We start from the raw sequence: 16809 nt of genomic DNA, 5'->3' as shown, positions 1-16809 counted from the left end.
AGAGACAAAAAATTGGAAAAGAAGATTAAAGGTAGATGCTTGGGAGGTATGAAATGCTTTCAAAGGGTAAGGAACAGAATCTATTGGTAACTCATGAAGAAAAACATATGGACACTGCGGTAGTGCAGCAGTAGAGTTGCTGCCTTACAGTTCTGTCTACTGCACCTATGGGTGCTGTCTGTACAGAGCATGTACGTGTTCTCCATGCCCTGCTTGGGTTTTCTCCAGGAGCTCCGGTTTCCTCCCACACTCCAAAGACGTACAGGTTAATGGGCTAATTGGCTTGGTAAAATTGGTAGGCCGAAGGGCCTGTTTCCACATGGTACCTCTAGACTAAACTAAAGCAAAAGCTAAGGACTTGCCATTAAATTTTATTATGAACTAAAAACAGGGTGATAAAAGACGAAATTGCAGAGCATTTGGATAGCAGTAACAGGATCCTTCCGAGTCAGCATGGATTTACGAAGGGGAAATCATGCCTGACTAATCTTCTGGAATTTCTTTGAGGATGTAACTAGTAAAATGGATAGGGGAGAGCCGGTGGATGTCGAGTACCTTGACTTTCAGAAAACCTTCAACAAGGTCCCACATAGGAGATTAGTGGGCAAAATTAGAGCACATGGTATAGGGGGGTAGGGTACTGACATGGATAGAAAATTGGTTGGCAGACAGAAAGAAAAGAGTGGGGATAAATGGGTCCCTTTCAGAATGGCAGGCAGTGACTAGTGGGGTACCGCAAGGCTCGGTGCTGGGACCACAGCTATTTACAATATACATTAATGACTTGGATGAAGGGATTAAAAGTAACATTAGCGAATTTGCAGATGACACAAAGCTGGGTGGTAGTGTGAACTGCGAGGAAGATGGTATGAGGTTGCAGGGTGACTTGGACAGGTTGTGTGAGCGGGCGGATGCATGGCAGATGCAGTTTAATGTGGATAAGTGTGAGGTTATCCACTTTGGTGGTAAGAATAGGAAGGCAGATTATTATCTAAATGGTGTCAAGTTAGGAAAAGGGGACGTACAACGAGATCTGAGTGTCCTAGTGCATCAGTCACTGAAAGGAAGCATGCAGGTACAGCAGGCAGTGAAGAAAGCCAATGGAATGTTGGCCTTCATAACAAGAGGAATTGAGTATAGGAGCAAAGAGGTCCTTCTGCAGTTGTACAGGCCCTGGTGAGACTGCACCTGGAGTACTGTGTGCAGTTTTGGTCTCCAAATTTGAGGAAGGATATTCTTGCTATTGAGGGCGTGCAGCGTAGGTTTACTAGGTTAATTCCCGGAATGGCGGGACTGTCGTATGTTGAAAGACTGGAACGACTGAGCTTGTATACACTGGAATTTAGAAGGATGAGAGGGGATCTTATTGAAACATAAGATTATTAAGGGGTTGGACACGCTAGAAGCAGGAAACATATTCCCAATGTTGGGGGAGTCCAGAACCAGGAGCCACAGTTTAAGAATAAGGGGTAGGCCATTTAGAACGGAGACGAGGAGAGAGTTGTAAATCTGTGGAATTCTCTGTCTCAGAAGGCAGTGGAGGCCAATTCTCAGTGCTTTCAACAGAGCTAGATAGAGCTCTTAAGGATAGCAGTCAGGGGGTATGGGGAGAAGGCAGGAATGGAGTACTGAAACAGGGTACTGATTGGGAATGATCAGCCATGATCACATTGAATGGTGGTGTGGGCTCGAAGGGCCGAATGGCCTACTCCTGCACCTATTGTCTATTGTGATGGAAGGTAGAAATATAATAAATCGTATTTAATAATTGTCAAAGATAGGGAGGGAAAAATAGACCATGTTTTCAATGTCACATTGGATATCATTCACTGTTTTGCCTTGAACAATCCCAGTTATGCAATACAAAACAAAGACATGGAGATTTGAAATGTAATCCTCGAAGGGCACAGAAAAAGGAAGTTATAGTGCAATCTAAATTACACAGGAAGAGTAGGGTAGAGATAACTATCACCAATTGGTGGATAGGTCAAGGGTGAAGATATTAAATGGAAGAAAGTGGAATGTTGTTTTTAGACCCAGATTGTATCAGCTAACATAAAGTTCAAAGATGGCAAACGGATAGATAATTGGCCTATTGGTAGCAGGACAACGAAAAATCATATGTATAGCATGAAGGAGAAGAGAATTAAGAGCGACATTCTTTTTGCACAGCATGCCTTTGTTACCAAAAATGTACTCCCTGCAGATGTGGTAGAGGTAGGTTCCATTGTCTCCTTCATGAGGGAATTACATAAATATATACAGTGAAAAAAAATGGCACAGTTACAGAGAATGACCAAGGGATGGAACTATTGAGTTGCTCGAGTACTGAGACAATGCAGACTCTATGGACCAAATGGATTCCTTCTGAGTTGTAACCTATGTTATGACCATTTGAAATAAGCATCAAATTTCCACATATGTCAGCAATTTTAAGCCAAAAGTTTCAAAGATTACACTGCTATTTAAATGAATCATATTGAACAAGATATCTTTGAAAGACAAAAGAAAAGTTTGGACTAACATATCCAATCACAGCATGTACAGAAGAAGCTGGACAGCTAGGCTATGTGCAGTATATTGAAAGACAATTAATGAACAAAAAAGCAAAGGGCTTCCAAATATTATTACACATTTGCTACCTGGCATCACTACAAGGTGAAAATGCCCTTGAATCAGATCCAAACCAAAACATTAGTATACATACAGTTGTAAAAAGTTTGTAAAATGTATTCAATTATTTTGAAACACTACCCATGAAGAAGACACTTCTTTTTTCACTACAATAAACCATACTTCAGAACCCTTCCGCATCACAACATTTCCACTTGATGTTGTATTCTCTACAGGTCCTTTGCCTTTAAAAATAACAATTTCTTGCTGTGAATGGTTATTTAAATAATTTCATTTTATTTTGATCAAGGTCCCAAAATGGATTCGGACTCAAAATTATCCAATTATGGCAATGCATCCTCTATCATTTGACATTTTTTCAAATGCCTTTAAACATTATGAATTTAACATCTTGCCACATATAACACATTATCCTTTGCATAGCTTACAGTTTATAATTTTAAAAAACACATCAGAAATATAAATAATGGAAAGAACATTGCTCACCTTTTGGATAATCCTCCAATAAGAGGTTGAAATGACCAAGCTGGCAAAACAATTCTGGGTCAACTTTTCCTTCACACTTCTTGATCACTGACTCAAAGCAGTGAACAGCCTAAAAAAAACAAAAGAATAATGAGATTGCACAGTAATTAAACAGATACACTTTTGGAACTATGTCATCACGCTGCACCTTATTTCTGGAAGAATAAGTAATGAGGTTCAAACAAATCTTCACATATCATATTCAGGCATTGATACGCGAGAAACTGCTGATGCTGCAATGTCTTTCCCATTCACATCCCAACCTGTCCATCGGCCTCTACCAATGCCAGTAAACACCAAATTGAAAGATCAGCACCTTCCATTCCGCTTGGATATCTTAGAATCTAATGATATGAACACCGAATACTCCAATGTCAATTAATATCCCCCGCCCCGCGTCTCTTTCCCCTGCCACCCCCCCCCCCCCCCGCACACACCTTCTCACACCATCGCAGTCACCCTGCTCCTTTTCACCTCCTTTATATATTTATTACCGTCCCAGAGTAACACTTTTCCCTTTTATCTGACAAGCCAGTCCTATATTTCTCTTCGATTCCTCCTTTCTCATCTCCCCCATTCTTGACACTTGTTTGTCTTTATTTTCACCATAAACCTTTGTCACTATCTCTACCCATCTACCAATTACTTCTCTCATCTGTATCTATTTATCACCATCACTGATTACTTGCCAAACTTCAGCCCTTCCCTTTTCCAGTTGTCTCCCCCTTCTCTGTCAATTTAAAGAAGGGTCCCAACCCAAAACGCCATCTGCCCATTCCTTCCACAGATGCTGCCTGATGCTCCAGCATGCTGTTATTTGCTTCGCATTCCGGCAGTCAGGACCTTTGCACTTTGAATATTTATGAGGAGCCATCACTGGACATTTTTTTTAATAGAAGTATACATACAACATTATTACCCTTCGTACATCTCAGCAAACCATAATTACCTAAGTGTGTTCAATTGGTAAAATGTCACAGGAAACAAATGATTTCTGACCTCGGCCATTAAAATATTTTTTTGAAATTTTAGATGGTGCTCTTCAATATACTTGAAGAGCACAAATCAATGATGGGAGGTCAGTACCTGATCAATGCCTTTATTTCCACTATATGTGACTACTTTTTTCCAACCCTGAAATCATACAGAACTTTTAATCTTCTCACAAAATTCGGGCGTCAGGGGTTTATGGAGAGAAGACAGGAGAATGGGGTTAGGAAGGAGTGATAGACAATAGACAATAGGTGCAGGAGTAGGCCATTCGGCCCTTCGAGCCAGCACCACCATTCAATGTGATCATGGCTGATCATTCTCAATCAGTACCCTCCCCCCGTTCCTGCCCTCTCCCCATACCCCCTGACTCCGCTATCCTTAAGAGCTCTATCTAGCTCTCTGTTGAATGCATTCAAAGAATTGGCATCCACTGCCTTCTGAGGCAGAGAATTCCACAGATTTACAACTCTCTGACTGAAAAAGTTTTTCCTCATCTCCGTTCTAAATGGCCTACCCCTTATTCTTAAACTGTGGCCCCTAGTTCTGGACTCCCCCAACATTGGGAACATGTTCCTACCTCTAAAGTGTCCAACCCCTTAAGAATCCTATACGTTTCAGATCAGCCATGATTGAATGGTGGAGTAGACTTGTTGGGCCGAATGGCCTAATTCTGCTCCGATCACTTAGGACCTTAATTCCAGTAACTAATCACCCATCAGCTAGAGTATGGTCCGAACCTCCAATCTACCTCATTGCAGACATTGGACGTTTTCACTGGAACGGCAATGCAACAAATGCTGCAAAACTATATAACGCACTCTGGTATTTTTTTCATTGTTCTACCTATTGTACTTGTGTAAGGCTTGTACAAATGCATGGTATAACCTGATTTAATTGGTTAGCACATAAAAGCTTTTCATTGTACTTTCGTACATTTGACAATGATAAACCAATATCAATAATTACTTATTTATTTTTGCTCCCAATTAATGACTTAAATTTAAAATTTTACTGCATGACTCGGAAACATATCTGACATGAATTCGTGACCATGTCAGAGTACCATCCCTAAAAATGAACTTCTACATTGAGACCATGGTCAACATTGAACACTTTACGCATCTCAGGAGTGACCTACACCGAACAGCCAAAACATTATGACCTGATGAGCCAAAACATTATGACTACCTGCCTAATATGCCGTGTGCAGCCCCATACGCAGCAGGGTGCAATGCACTGTGCATTGTGACACATTCCTCCCGTGACCACCATTAAAATTTTCTGTGACTTGTGCCACAGTAGACCTTCTGTCGGTTCGGACCAGAAGGGATAGCCTCCGTTGCCCTCGCACATCGATGAGCATTGGGCGCCCAACACCCTGTCGCCGGTTTGTGATTTGTCTGTCCTCGGACCACTGTCGGTAGGTACTCACCACTGCTGACCGGGAGCACCCCACAATCCTTGCCGTTTCAGAGATGCTCTGACCCAGTCGTCTGGCCATAATAATTTGGTCCTTGTTAAAGTCGCTCAGGTCTTTACTCCTGCCCATTTCTTCTGCATCCAACAAATCAACTTCAAGAACTGACTGTTCACTTGCTGCCTAATATATCCCACCCCTTGACAGGTGCCATTGTAACAAGATAATCAATGTTATTCACTTCGCCTGTCAGTGGTCATAATGTTTTGGCTGATCAGTGTATTATCAATTATAATCAAATCCACCGCTGCCTCCAATGCACTTCAATGAATCCTATTTCCCATGAAAGGCTTCAAAGATCAAGATCTCCAACCCAACACAAAGTCTACAGTTAACTGAGAAGCAGTTGTTCCTGCACCTCCATCACCCCCTCTCTTCCCCACCCATGCAGATGCTTTGTAGATGTAGGCCATTTCCAGCAAACTCCTCAAAACACTGGATTAATACCACAAACGTTGCCTCTGCGAAACCCTACACATTTACTTACACGCTAGACCAACCAACATCAGATTCTGATCAACATCCAGGTTTTAAGTATTCTGGCAAAAAAGGATGGGTGACATTTCGGGTCAGGTCCCAACCCAAATCTTCACCCATCCTTTTTCTCCAGAGATGTTGCCTGACCCGCTGAGTTACTCCAGCACTTTGTGTCTATCTTGATTTACCTGGCACTGTATTTGAGCTATGTCAGAGAAAATAACCTCAAGAAATTTTCAAACCTTACTTGGATAATAAAAAAATCACTGAATAGCCTCGATGTTAACTGGGAATTCAACGCTCAACTCTGCTCTAAGCAGCAAGGAAGCATCCGAGAAGATTCCAAGCATTTTGAGTAATGCTGAGGAGAGCACATGAAGACCAAGAGCACACAGTGAAAGAACTGCACAGGAATTAAATGAATGTGCCCACATGACACAAGCTCTACTGTTCCTAGTGGTAGAATCTGCAGATTCCACATGGAATTTAACCTAGACGTACAGTAAACTCCTTCATAGAAATCACTGACCTACACTGTCAGTTTTGTTACATACCAGGAGACATGCACATTAAGAAAATCTCAATCATTAACACAATCATAAGAGGATATAGCATATCTCTTTTGATGTTTCCTATATATGTACCAATCCAAATGTCTTTTAAATGCTGTTTCACCTGACTCAACTACCTCATCTGGCAGCTTGTTCCATATACCCACCATCCTCTGTGTAAAACAGTTGCCCCCTCAACTTCCCATTAATATTTCCTAATAACCCCCCCCCCCCCACCTTAAACCAATGCCCACTACTTTTTAATTCCCCTACCCTGGGAAAAAGACTGTACAGTGACATTATCTATTCCCCTCGCGATTTTATATAAACAAGAACACCCACAGAAAACCCATGCAGTCACAGGGAGAACATGCCAAACAGACAGCAGCACGGTCAGGATGTAACCCAGTTCTGTCACCGTGAAGCCCCTTATAAGTTTCTATCAGATCACCTCTTAGGCTCCACGGTAAACAAGTCCAAAAGGTATTTCATCCCATTTGTAACGTTCGATTAGTTTTCTAATCTCCATCAAGTTAATTTGAAGAAGCTTCTCAAAATGTGGAAATCAAGCTAAAGTATTTTGTAATGCAGACATTAATTTGCTCTTTTAAATGGAAATTTTAAATCTAAATTATGTCAGAAACTGTAAAGCAAGAATGGCACAGCCGACGGCCAAACAAACAGTACATTCTATGCTGCAAGAGTCAGGTTGCTTAATCAACAACTGATTCCTTGCACTGCAATTTCTCAAACTTAGTTGATACTTCAGAGCATCAAATAAAATTAGGCAGTTCCCATTGCAGGAATCAGTAAAAGATACAAGTCAAGTCAAGTCAAATCAAGTCAAGTTTATTTGTCACATACACGATGTGCAGTGAAATGAAAGTGGCAATGCCTGCGGATTGTGCAAAAAAAAGAATTACAGTTACAGCATATAAATTAAAGTTAATACAGAGAAGACAAAATTTAGTCCCTGGAGTTATAATAGTTAACAGTCCTGATGGCCTGTGGGAAGAAACTCCGTCTCATCCTCTCAGTTTTCACAGCGTGACAACGGAGGCGCTTGCCTGACCATAGCAGCTGGAACAGTCCGTTGCTGGGGCGGCAGGGGTCCCTCATAATCTTGCCTGCTCGCAATCTACACCTCCTGATGTATAGGTCCTGCAGGGGGGCGTGTGTAGTTCCCATGGTGCAAGGTACATTATAATGGCTAGTCCTTGGCATGATTGCATTTGATTCCATCCTGCTATTCAGACCAGCCTTGCTGCAATCACTGACTGACAAATTAAAAAGGACATATGCCAAAAGAAATGCAAGGTCTTGTGAGAAGATAGTATCCCTCCTGAGTTTTGAAAAGGTGTGGATGAAAAACTTAAGTCACATATCAACAACTTTACTGCACGCACCTGGGGTTAGAACAAAGGACAGTGCAGCACAAGCACAGGCCCTTCGGCCCATAATGTCTGTGCAGCACAAAATGTCAAGACTAGCCCTTATAATCCATATAACATGCCCATGAGCCCATCCAAAAGTCTCTTAAATGCCCTTATCATATCTGCCTCCACTATAACCCCCGACAGTGTGATTCAAGCACTCGTCATCCTCTTTAAAAAACATGTCCTTTAAACTTTGCCCTTTTCACCATAAAGCTATGTCCTCTAGTACATGATATTTACATCCTGGGCAATAGACTCCCACTGTTTCCCTATCCAAGCCTCTCATAATCTTACATATTTCTATCAGGTCACCCAACAATCTCTAGCGTTCCAGAGAAAACTATCCGTCTATCCAACCTCTCCCTGTAGTTTATAATCTAGACAACATTCTGGTAAACAGCCTCTGCACTTTTCTAAACCCTCCACATCCTTACAGTAAATGGGGCGACCAGAACTGCACGCAATATTCCAAATGCGGCATAAAAGTCCTATAACGCTTCATCATTACTGCCTAACTTTTATATTCAATGCCTCCAAAGACAAGCATACTGAATGCCTCCTTCACCACTCTATTTGTATGCCACCTTCAGAGAGTTATGGACTTGGACCCCAAGATCCCTCTGTTAAGGGTCAAGCCTTTTATTGTATACTTTCCCCTTACATTCGACCTCCAAAAGGAGGTCACTTGCTCGGATTAAACTCAGTCTGCCATTTCTCCACCCATTTCTGTAGCTGATCGCTATCTTGCTGTATACTTTTGACAGGCATCCTCACAGTCCACAATCCCAAGAACCTTGGTGTCATCTGCAAACTAACTAACCATCCAGTTTACATTTATGTCCAAGTCATTATATACGTCACAAGCAGCGGTCCCATTACAGATGTGTAGGAAGGAACTGCAGATGCTGGTTTAAACCAAAGATAGACACAAAAAGCTGGAGTAACTCAGCGGGTCAGACAGCATTTCTGGGGGGAAAAAAAATGTGATGTTTTGGATCGAGACCCTTCTTCAGACCGAGTGCAAGGGGAAACGAGAGATAGTCAATAGTCAATAGTCGTTTATTTGTTACATACACATAAATGTGTAGTAAAATGAAACATTACCCGCAGTTGAACAATAAGACCAATAAGATTAATCAATAAAAATGCAATAACACATACAATCACAACTAACACCAAACAAAAAGAAACATCCATCACAGTGAGTCTCCTCCAGTCCCTCCTCACTGTGATGGAAGGCCAAAATGTCTTTTTCTCTTCCCTGCCGTCTTGTCCCGCGGTCAGGCTGTTGGAGTTGCCACATCGGGGCGGTCGGGGCTCCCGATATTGAAGCCCCCGCTGGGCGGTGAAAGGTCAACGGCCTATTTCAGGCCGCGCCGGATGGTGAAAGGTCCTCGACGGGCCGACCCAAGCCCCGCGATTCGGGGCGGGCGAACACGCTGCCGCTGCCGCTGCCGGAGCTCCCGATGTCGGCCCCCACCCAGGGGCCTGCGGGCTTCCGACGTCCACGCGGCCCGCGCCGGAGCCTCCGGAGACGAGTCGCAGCCGCGCCCGCAGCATCCGCAGGCAGCCAGCGCCGCAGGTGGTGAGTCCGCGCCGCGGGCTCTGCGAACCAGAGCCCCAGGTGTTCCCAGGTGAATGGCCGGTGGTAGGCCGCAGCGGGAACGGAGACACGACACAGAAACAAAGGTCACGTCTCCGTTCTGGAGAGAGAATGTTACAGTTCCCGTTCCCTCCCACCCCCCCCCCCCCCCCAAAACATAACATACAACACTACAGACAGTGATGTAGAGAAATAGAACAAATGAATGAAAGATATTCAAAAAAGTAATGATAAAGGAAAGGCCATCGTTGGCTCTGTGCTAGGTGAAAACAAGTTACAGACAATGAGACTAGACGACTTTGAAGCTGGTATGACAGGTGGGGGAGGGATAGAGATAGAGGGGGTGCAAGGGTTACTTGAAGTTAGAGAAATCATTTCATACCACTGGGTTGTAAGCTGCCCATGCGAAATATGAGATGCTGTTCCTCCAATTTGAATTTGGCCTGACACTGACAATGGAGGATGCCTAGGACAGAAAGGTCAGTGTGGAAATGGGAATGGGAGTTAAATTGTTTAGCAACCGAGAGATCAGGCAAGTCCAAGCAGACTGAGCGAAGGTGTTCAGCGAAACGATCATGCAGTCTACATTTGGTCTCACCGATGTCCACACCTTGAACAACGAATGCAGTAGATGAGGTTGGAAGAGGTGCAAATGAACCTTTCATAACTTGAAGGGACTGTCAGGGTCACTGGACAGTCGAGGGTCGGAGGTAGAGGGACAGGTGTTGCATCTCCTGCGGTTGTCGGGGAAGGTACTTGGAGATGGTATGCTTTGGGTGGGAAGTGATGAGTTAACCAGGGAGTTGCGGAGGGAATGGTCTCTGCGGAAGGCAGAAAGGGGTGGAGATGGGAAGATGTAACTAGTGGTGGGATCCCATTGGAGGTGGCGAAAATGTTGGAGGATTATGTGTTGTATGCGACGGCAGATGGGATGAAAAGCAAGTACAGACCCCTGCGAAACTCAATGGGTCACAAAGCTCTAACCTGAATATTGCCCTTACACACAACAGTGTCTTCTCTCTTTAAACCAGTTATGAATCCCGGGTCACAAGGTGGCGCAGCGTTAGAGTTGCTGCCTCACTGCGTCAGAGACCCGCATTCAATCCCGACTTTGGGTGTTTTCTGTGGGGAGTTTGTACCTTCTCCCTGTGACTGTGTTTTGGGTTTTCTCCGGGTACTCCAGTTTCCTCCAAACATTCCAAAGACGTGCAGATTTGTAGCTTAACTGACTTCTGTAAATTTGGCTGAAATGCGTGCTTCCATGCCATATCTCTAAACTAAAGTAAAACTACTCCTGCAAATCCACCCAGTAAAACAATTGACATGATTTTCTGAAAGATGGATTTTGCATCTGACTAAATCCAAACTCAGTTAGTACCTCTCAGCTCTGGTAAGATACCACCAAAATCCTCCAAATTCACTGATGAATAAGGGAACCATCTTCTTGAAACCAACATCCACTGGACAAGTCAAGTTGCTTACATGCACAATACCAGACTCCAAGAACAGTCTTTTCCAAACATTGTCACGAGAAGAGATCAGACATGTTGAGAAAGTCTATGTTTTCCAAGTCTGCTTGAAAAGTCAATAGACAATAGACAATAGACAATAGGTGCAGGAGTAGGCCATTCAGCCCTTCGAGCCAGCACCGCCATTCAATGCGATCATGGCTGATCACTCTCAATCAGTACCCCGTTCCTGCCTTCTCCCCATACCCCCTCACTCCGCTATCCTTAAGAGCTCTATCCAGCTCTCTCTTGAAAGCATCCAACGAACTGGCCTCCACTGCCTTCTGAGGCAGAGAATTCCACACCTTCACCACCCTCTGACTGAAAAAGTTCTTCCTCATCTCCGTTCTAAATGGCCTACCCCTTATTCTTAAACTGTGGCCCCTTGTTCTGGACTCCCCCAACATTGGGAACATGTTATCTGCCTCTAATGTGTCCAATCCCCTAATTATCTTATATGTTTCAATAAGATCCCCCCTCATCCTTCTAAATTCCAGTGTATACAAGCCCAATCGCTCCAGCTTTTCAACATACGACAGTCCCGCCATTCCGGGAATTAACCTAGTGAACCTACGCTGCACGCCCTCCATAGCAAGAATATCCTTCCTCAAATTTGGAGACCAAAACTGCACACAGTACTCCAGGTGCGGTCTCACCAGGGCCCGGTACAACTGTAGAAGGACCTCTTTGCTCCTATACTCAACTCCTCTTGTTACGAAGGCCAACATTCCATTGGCTTTCTTCACTGCCTGCTGTACCTGCATGCTTCCTTTCATTGACTGATGCACTAGGACACCCAGATCTCGTTGAACTCCCCCTCCTCCTAACTTGACACCATTCAGATAATAATCTGCCTTTCTATTCTTACTTCCAAAGTGAATAACCTCACACTTATCTACATTAAACTGCATCTGCCATGTATCCGCCCACTCACACAACCTGTCCAAGTCACCCTGCAGCCTTATTGCATCTTCCTCACAATTCACACTACCCCCCAATTTAGTATCATCTGCAAATTTGCTAATGGTACTTTTAATCCCTTCGTGTCACAACATCCCACCTGACTCCTGGAAATCTCTGACCCATAACCAAAATAAAAGAGCTCGAGTCCATGCATCAGGAGTACACTGATATTTTGTGTAAATGGCTCAGAGCAGGCCACCTCGTTAGTCACCCACCCATTCAGCCACACGTTGCAAAATCTATGAGTCCCACTTCTGCCTCATCAGTCACCTTTGAAATCACAGTACTAGAGTGGAATCAAGTCACCCTTAATCCTGAAGGACGACCGAGGATGATAATCTTTTCAGCAGATGCATTAACAAAGACTTGGATACAAAACAAATGCCTCTACTTCTTGTTCCTTGTGTCTACAAAAGCCTCTACTCATTTAGGAATGGAATTGGAGTCAGATTTTTTTTGTTGTCTCCAAATACCTTGTCATTGTTTTCCATCTGGTCAGTTTTCTCTCTTAATTTGATACTGAAGAATTCCAATATTTGCTGCAATAGGATCATAGAAGTAACAATCAATCATTGTTTACTGTACCTCGGTAGCAAAGTCTTTAATCCCAAAATCTATCATCAATATCATATAAATTCTCAATGTGTTCCAGATTTCTTATACTTTCTATAATCACCCTGGAACATCCCTGCACTGCATTTGGTGCAGTTGAGACTCTGTACAGTTGACTGGGGCTTCCAACTTTAAAGCTGTCAAAGCAACTACCTTTAACACCTATCTCCCCTCCCCCCACTCACCATCAACAACACCATAGTCACATCTGTGGAGTCATTTAAGTTCCTTGGAACCATCATCTCCAGGGACCTTAAATGGAGGACCACCATCGACTCCAGTCAAAAAGGCCCAACAGAGAATGTACTCCCTGCGGCAGCTGAGGAAACACGAGTGATAGTTCTACTCAATAACCAAAGTCTGTAGTTTCTTTTTTGCTCTGGTTTATTTTCACCCACATGTTCAGACTGTAATGTTGTATCCTTATTGTTTTGATGTGTTTATGCTTTATTCTTAATTGTTAACTGTATGTTTGTGTTGTCATTTGTGAGCAGAGCACCAAGGCACATTCCTTGTATATGCACATACTTGGCCAATAAACATATTCATTCATTCATTCCCCCTCCCATTTTGTTGCGAATTTGATACTTTTTCTGCCAACTCCTCCCAGCCACCATTGGTTGGAGATTTTTACTGTGTACAGTTATTATAAACATAGATATTTTGAAAATTTGTTTATTTTATCTATTTCACATCTTCGCAGGAAAGGCACAAAAAAACAGCTTGCACATCTAATTCTACTTGCATGGCAAAATTGTTTAATGAGATACTCCTCAAGATGCAAGGCCACATTTAGAGTATTGTGCTCAGTTCTGGGCACCGTGTTATAGGAAAGATGCTGTCAAGCTGGAAAGGTTACACATAATCAGGGACCACACACATCCTGGTCATTTTTTCCCACCTGGGAGGGTTTTTTGTTTAATTTAGCATCATGGTCAGCACAGATTTTGTGGGCCGGAGGGGCTGTTCCTGTGCTGCACATTTCCATTTTCTACGTCAGATTGGCTGTGAGCGAGCTTCTTAAAATACTTCAGTCCTTCTGGTGAAAGTATCTTCAGGCCTGTTATTAACCCATCTCAAATGTATAAACTGTGAAGGGGTAAGAGTCGCATCAATTGTTGAGAGATGCAAATGAAATTTAACAGTGAGCAATCAGCAACATAAACGTTTCTCAATTCTGATCTTTTGATGGAAGACAATGAAAAATAATCCTAAAATTGTTGAGGCATAGGATACTGCCCAGAGGAACTCCAGCAGTGATGTCCTGGGTCAGGGGTGATTGACTGCCAGCAGCCCCAAAACAACCACCCTCCCTAATACGAGGCGTGAACTACAACACCCTTTGATATCCATTGACTTCAGTTTCATCCGGGTGCTTCCTCTCATCTCACACATGTTACCTTGATGTTAAGAATTGCTATCTTCACATCTCCTCTGAAATTAAGCTTTATGCTGCATGTTTACACCAAGGATGGAACAAATGAGGTTTGGACATTCATTACGATGCTAACGTGGTCTGAATCTTTTTTGCAATTTATCATCCCATGCAGATCTTGCTGCATTCAAGCACATTTACTATTATCCCAGGACTTCAAATAGAGCAGAACGCAGCACCATTTCCTCCAAACATGGTTCTTCATGCAAATCATTGGATAGAATTAATTGACAAGGCAGTTAAAAGTATTTTTGCCAAGGACACTGCACTGAATTCAAGTTCAGGGCAATGCTTTACCTCCAACAATGCAACCATCTGCCTTTAATGCCAGCTGCAACTCCATCCAGCACACAGATTTTCCCCGATTCTCATCAATTTCAACTGTTAATACAGCACACAGTCAAACATTGCCAAGCTGTTCAAAGGCAGTCACCATCATCTTACCTCTCAATATCAGCTCGTCTACACATGGGCCATAACTATATAATGTCTGGAACCTAACGGTCCTTGCAGAATTCAAAAATTAGTTCTTGCGCAAGTCCTGATTCAAGGTCTCAACCCAAAACATCAACAAACCCTCCACCCTGTCGCCCCACACAAATTCTCGTGTCCTTTTGCCTCCATAAATGCTGCTTGACCCATTGAGTTCTTCCAGTAATTGTTTTTTAGCTCCAGACTCCAGAATCTGCAAATGTCTCCATTAGGCTTGCTGAATGAAGGAGTAGGCACAAAGGACGAGATGGCCTATTCCCACTTACATTTTTGTTTGTTCTTTGATTATCACACTGCAGATGAAGGAAAGTGAACTGATGCTAGCCCAAATGAAATTGGTCCACTTAATGGAAATACCCAAGCTATTTTCCATACTATTCAGTAAATCGCATATGTCGCTGCACAGCCATTACAGATTTAAGTTATTCAACTGCTCATATAGAAACATAGAAAATAGGTGCAGAAGTAGGCCATTTGGTCGTTTGAGCCAGCACCTCCATTCAATATGATCATGTTTGATCATCCAAAATCAATACCCCGTTCCTACTTTTCCCCCATATCCCTTGATTCCTTTAGACCTAAGAGCAAAATCTAACTCTCTCTTGAAAACATCCAGTGAATTGGCCTCCGCTGCCTTCTGTGGCAAAGAATTCCACAGATTCACAATTCACTTGTTGAAAAAGTTTTTCCTCATCTCAGTCCAAAGTGGCCTACCTCTTATTCTTAGACCCTTGGTTCTGGACTTCCCCAACATCGGGAACATTTTTCCTGCATCTCGCCTGTCCGATCCTTTAAGAATTTTATATGTTTCTATAAGATCCCTTCTCATCCTTCTAAATTCCAGCAAAAACAAGCTCAGTCGACCCATTCTTTCATCATATGTCAGTCCAGCCATCCCGGGAATTAACCTGGTTAACCTATGCTGCACTCCCTCAATAGCTATAATGTCCTTCCTCAAATTAGGAGACCAAAACTGCGCACAATACTCCACATGCGGTCTCACCAGGGCCCTGTTGTTGAGAACTATAATTCTTCCCATATCCAGGCACTGCAAATTCTTAATATGATACTGAGCGAACTGAATTAGCTCAATTCAAAAGCTCAAGACTGCCTTCTGTGACAATGGGACACCTCAAGTAGGTGGCCAAGGTGAATGCACAGGCTGAAAATAGCTTTAAGTGTTTTTGTCCTGGATTTTATATTTCCACGCTAATTCCATAATTTATAGATATATCCCTCCTATAAACTACTTCAACTGCCCACCACAATCTAAGACCTAACATGGCAGGACTCCAATGTTTAGATCAATCGGTTGTTGCGATGTTTGTGATATTTAGTGATCACTAAACCAAGTGGACCCGTTGGGCCCAAACCTCTCCTGCATTGGTGCAGCATCCTCTCCTCCCCGCCTCCCTCCCCTCCCCCTCAACCCCCTTATCCTCCCTCCTCCCCCCCCCCCCTCCCTGCCTAGGAGATAGATTTAAACTTTAAAATGTGAATAACTTTAAAAATATATCACCAATTTCAATGAAACTTCTTCCATTAGCACCAAGGGGACGATGGTGAGGTGGGCCTAAAATTGTTGCGTTATCGTGTACCGTTTTGGTTGTAGTTCGGGAACAAACAAACAAGATTTTTAATATATAGAATGTTGCAGGTTCAGCAACATGGTAAGCAGTTTTGGGTACCCTTGGTGCCTCTCCGGGCATTACCTGCAATGTTTATCACTGAATCAAGGTGGTCAGCCTCCTGGATTGATATTCTTACTCATTAGATTACAGATTGCAGCAAGCACAATATTAGTCCACAGTATATCACAAAATTTTGAACAAAAATCAAACTGTAGGAAGAACTCAGTGGGTAAACTAGCATCTATGGGGATAAAGGTATGGTGAATGTTTTATATCATAACACTGCATCAAAAATTAGTATAGAGGGAAGATGACCAGTATAAAGTGATGAGAGAGTAGGGTGATTCAGAAGCTGGTGGAAAAGGGTAACATGGGGGATGATGGACAAATGGAGCCAGGCGGGGGAGGGGATAGGGAAGGTGAAACAAGGGAGAAGAAATCCATGTAAGTAGCATTTGGGTAATGGACAGAT

At 43.0% G+C, this 16809-nt stretch overlaps 1 protein-coding gene across 2 annotated transcripts in view; it reads right to left on the bottom strand.

The window, feature by feature from the left end:
- kdm6a (lysine (K)-specific demethylase 6A) overlaps positions 1 to 16809 on the bottom strand; it is a 172451-nt gene that overhangs the window by 135299 nt on the left and 20343 nt on the right. For both annotated transcript variants that reach the window (XM_078409220.1, XM_078409221.1), the window contains exon 3: positions 3121 to 3229. In XM_078409220.1, the coding sequence (XP_078265346.1) occupies positions 3121 to 3229 (109 nt within the window). The remainder of the gene's footprint in view (positions 1 to 3120; positions 3230 to 16809) is intronic.

This window comes from Rhinoraja longicauda, chromosome 12, assembly GCF_053455715.1.
Source record: "Rhinoraja longicauda isolate Sanriku21f chromosome 12, sRhiLon1.1, whole genome shotgun sequence".
Lineage (NCBI taxonomy): Eukaryota > Metazoa > Chordata > Chondrichthyes > Rajiformes > Arhynchobatidae > Rhinoraja > Rhinoraja longicauda.
This window is presented reverse-complemented; position numbering and strand designations above follow the sequence as displayed.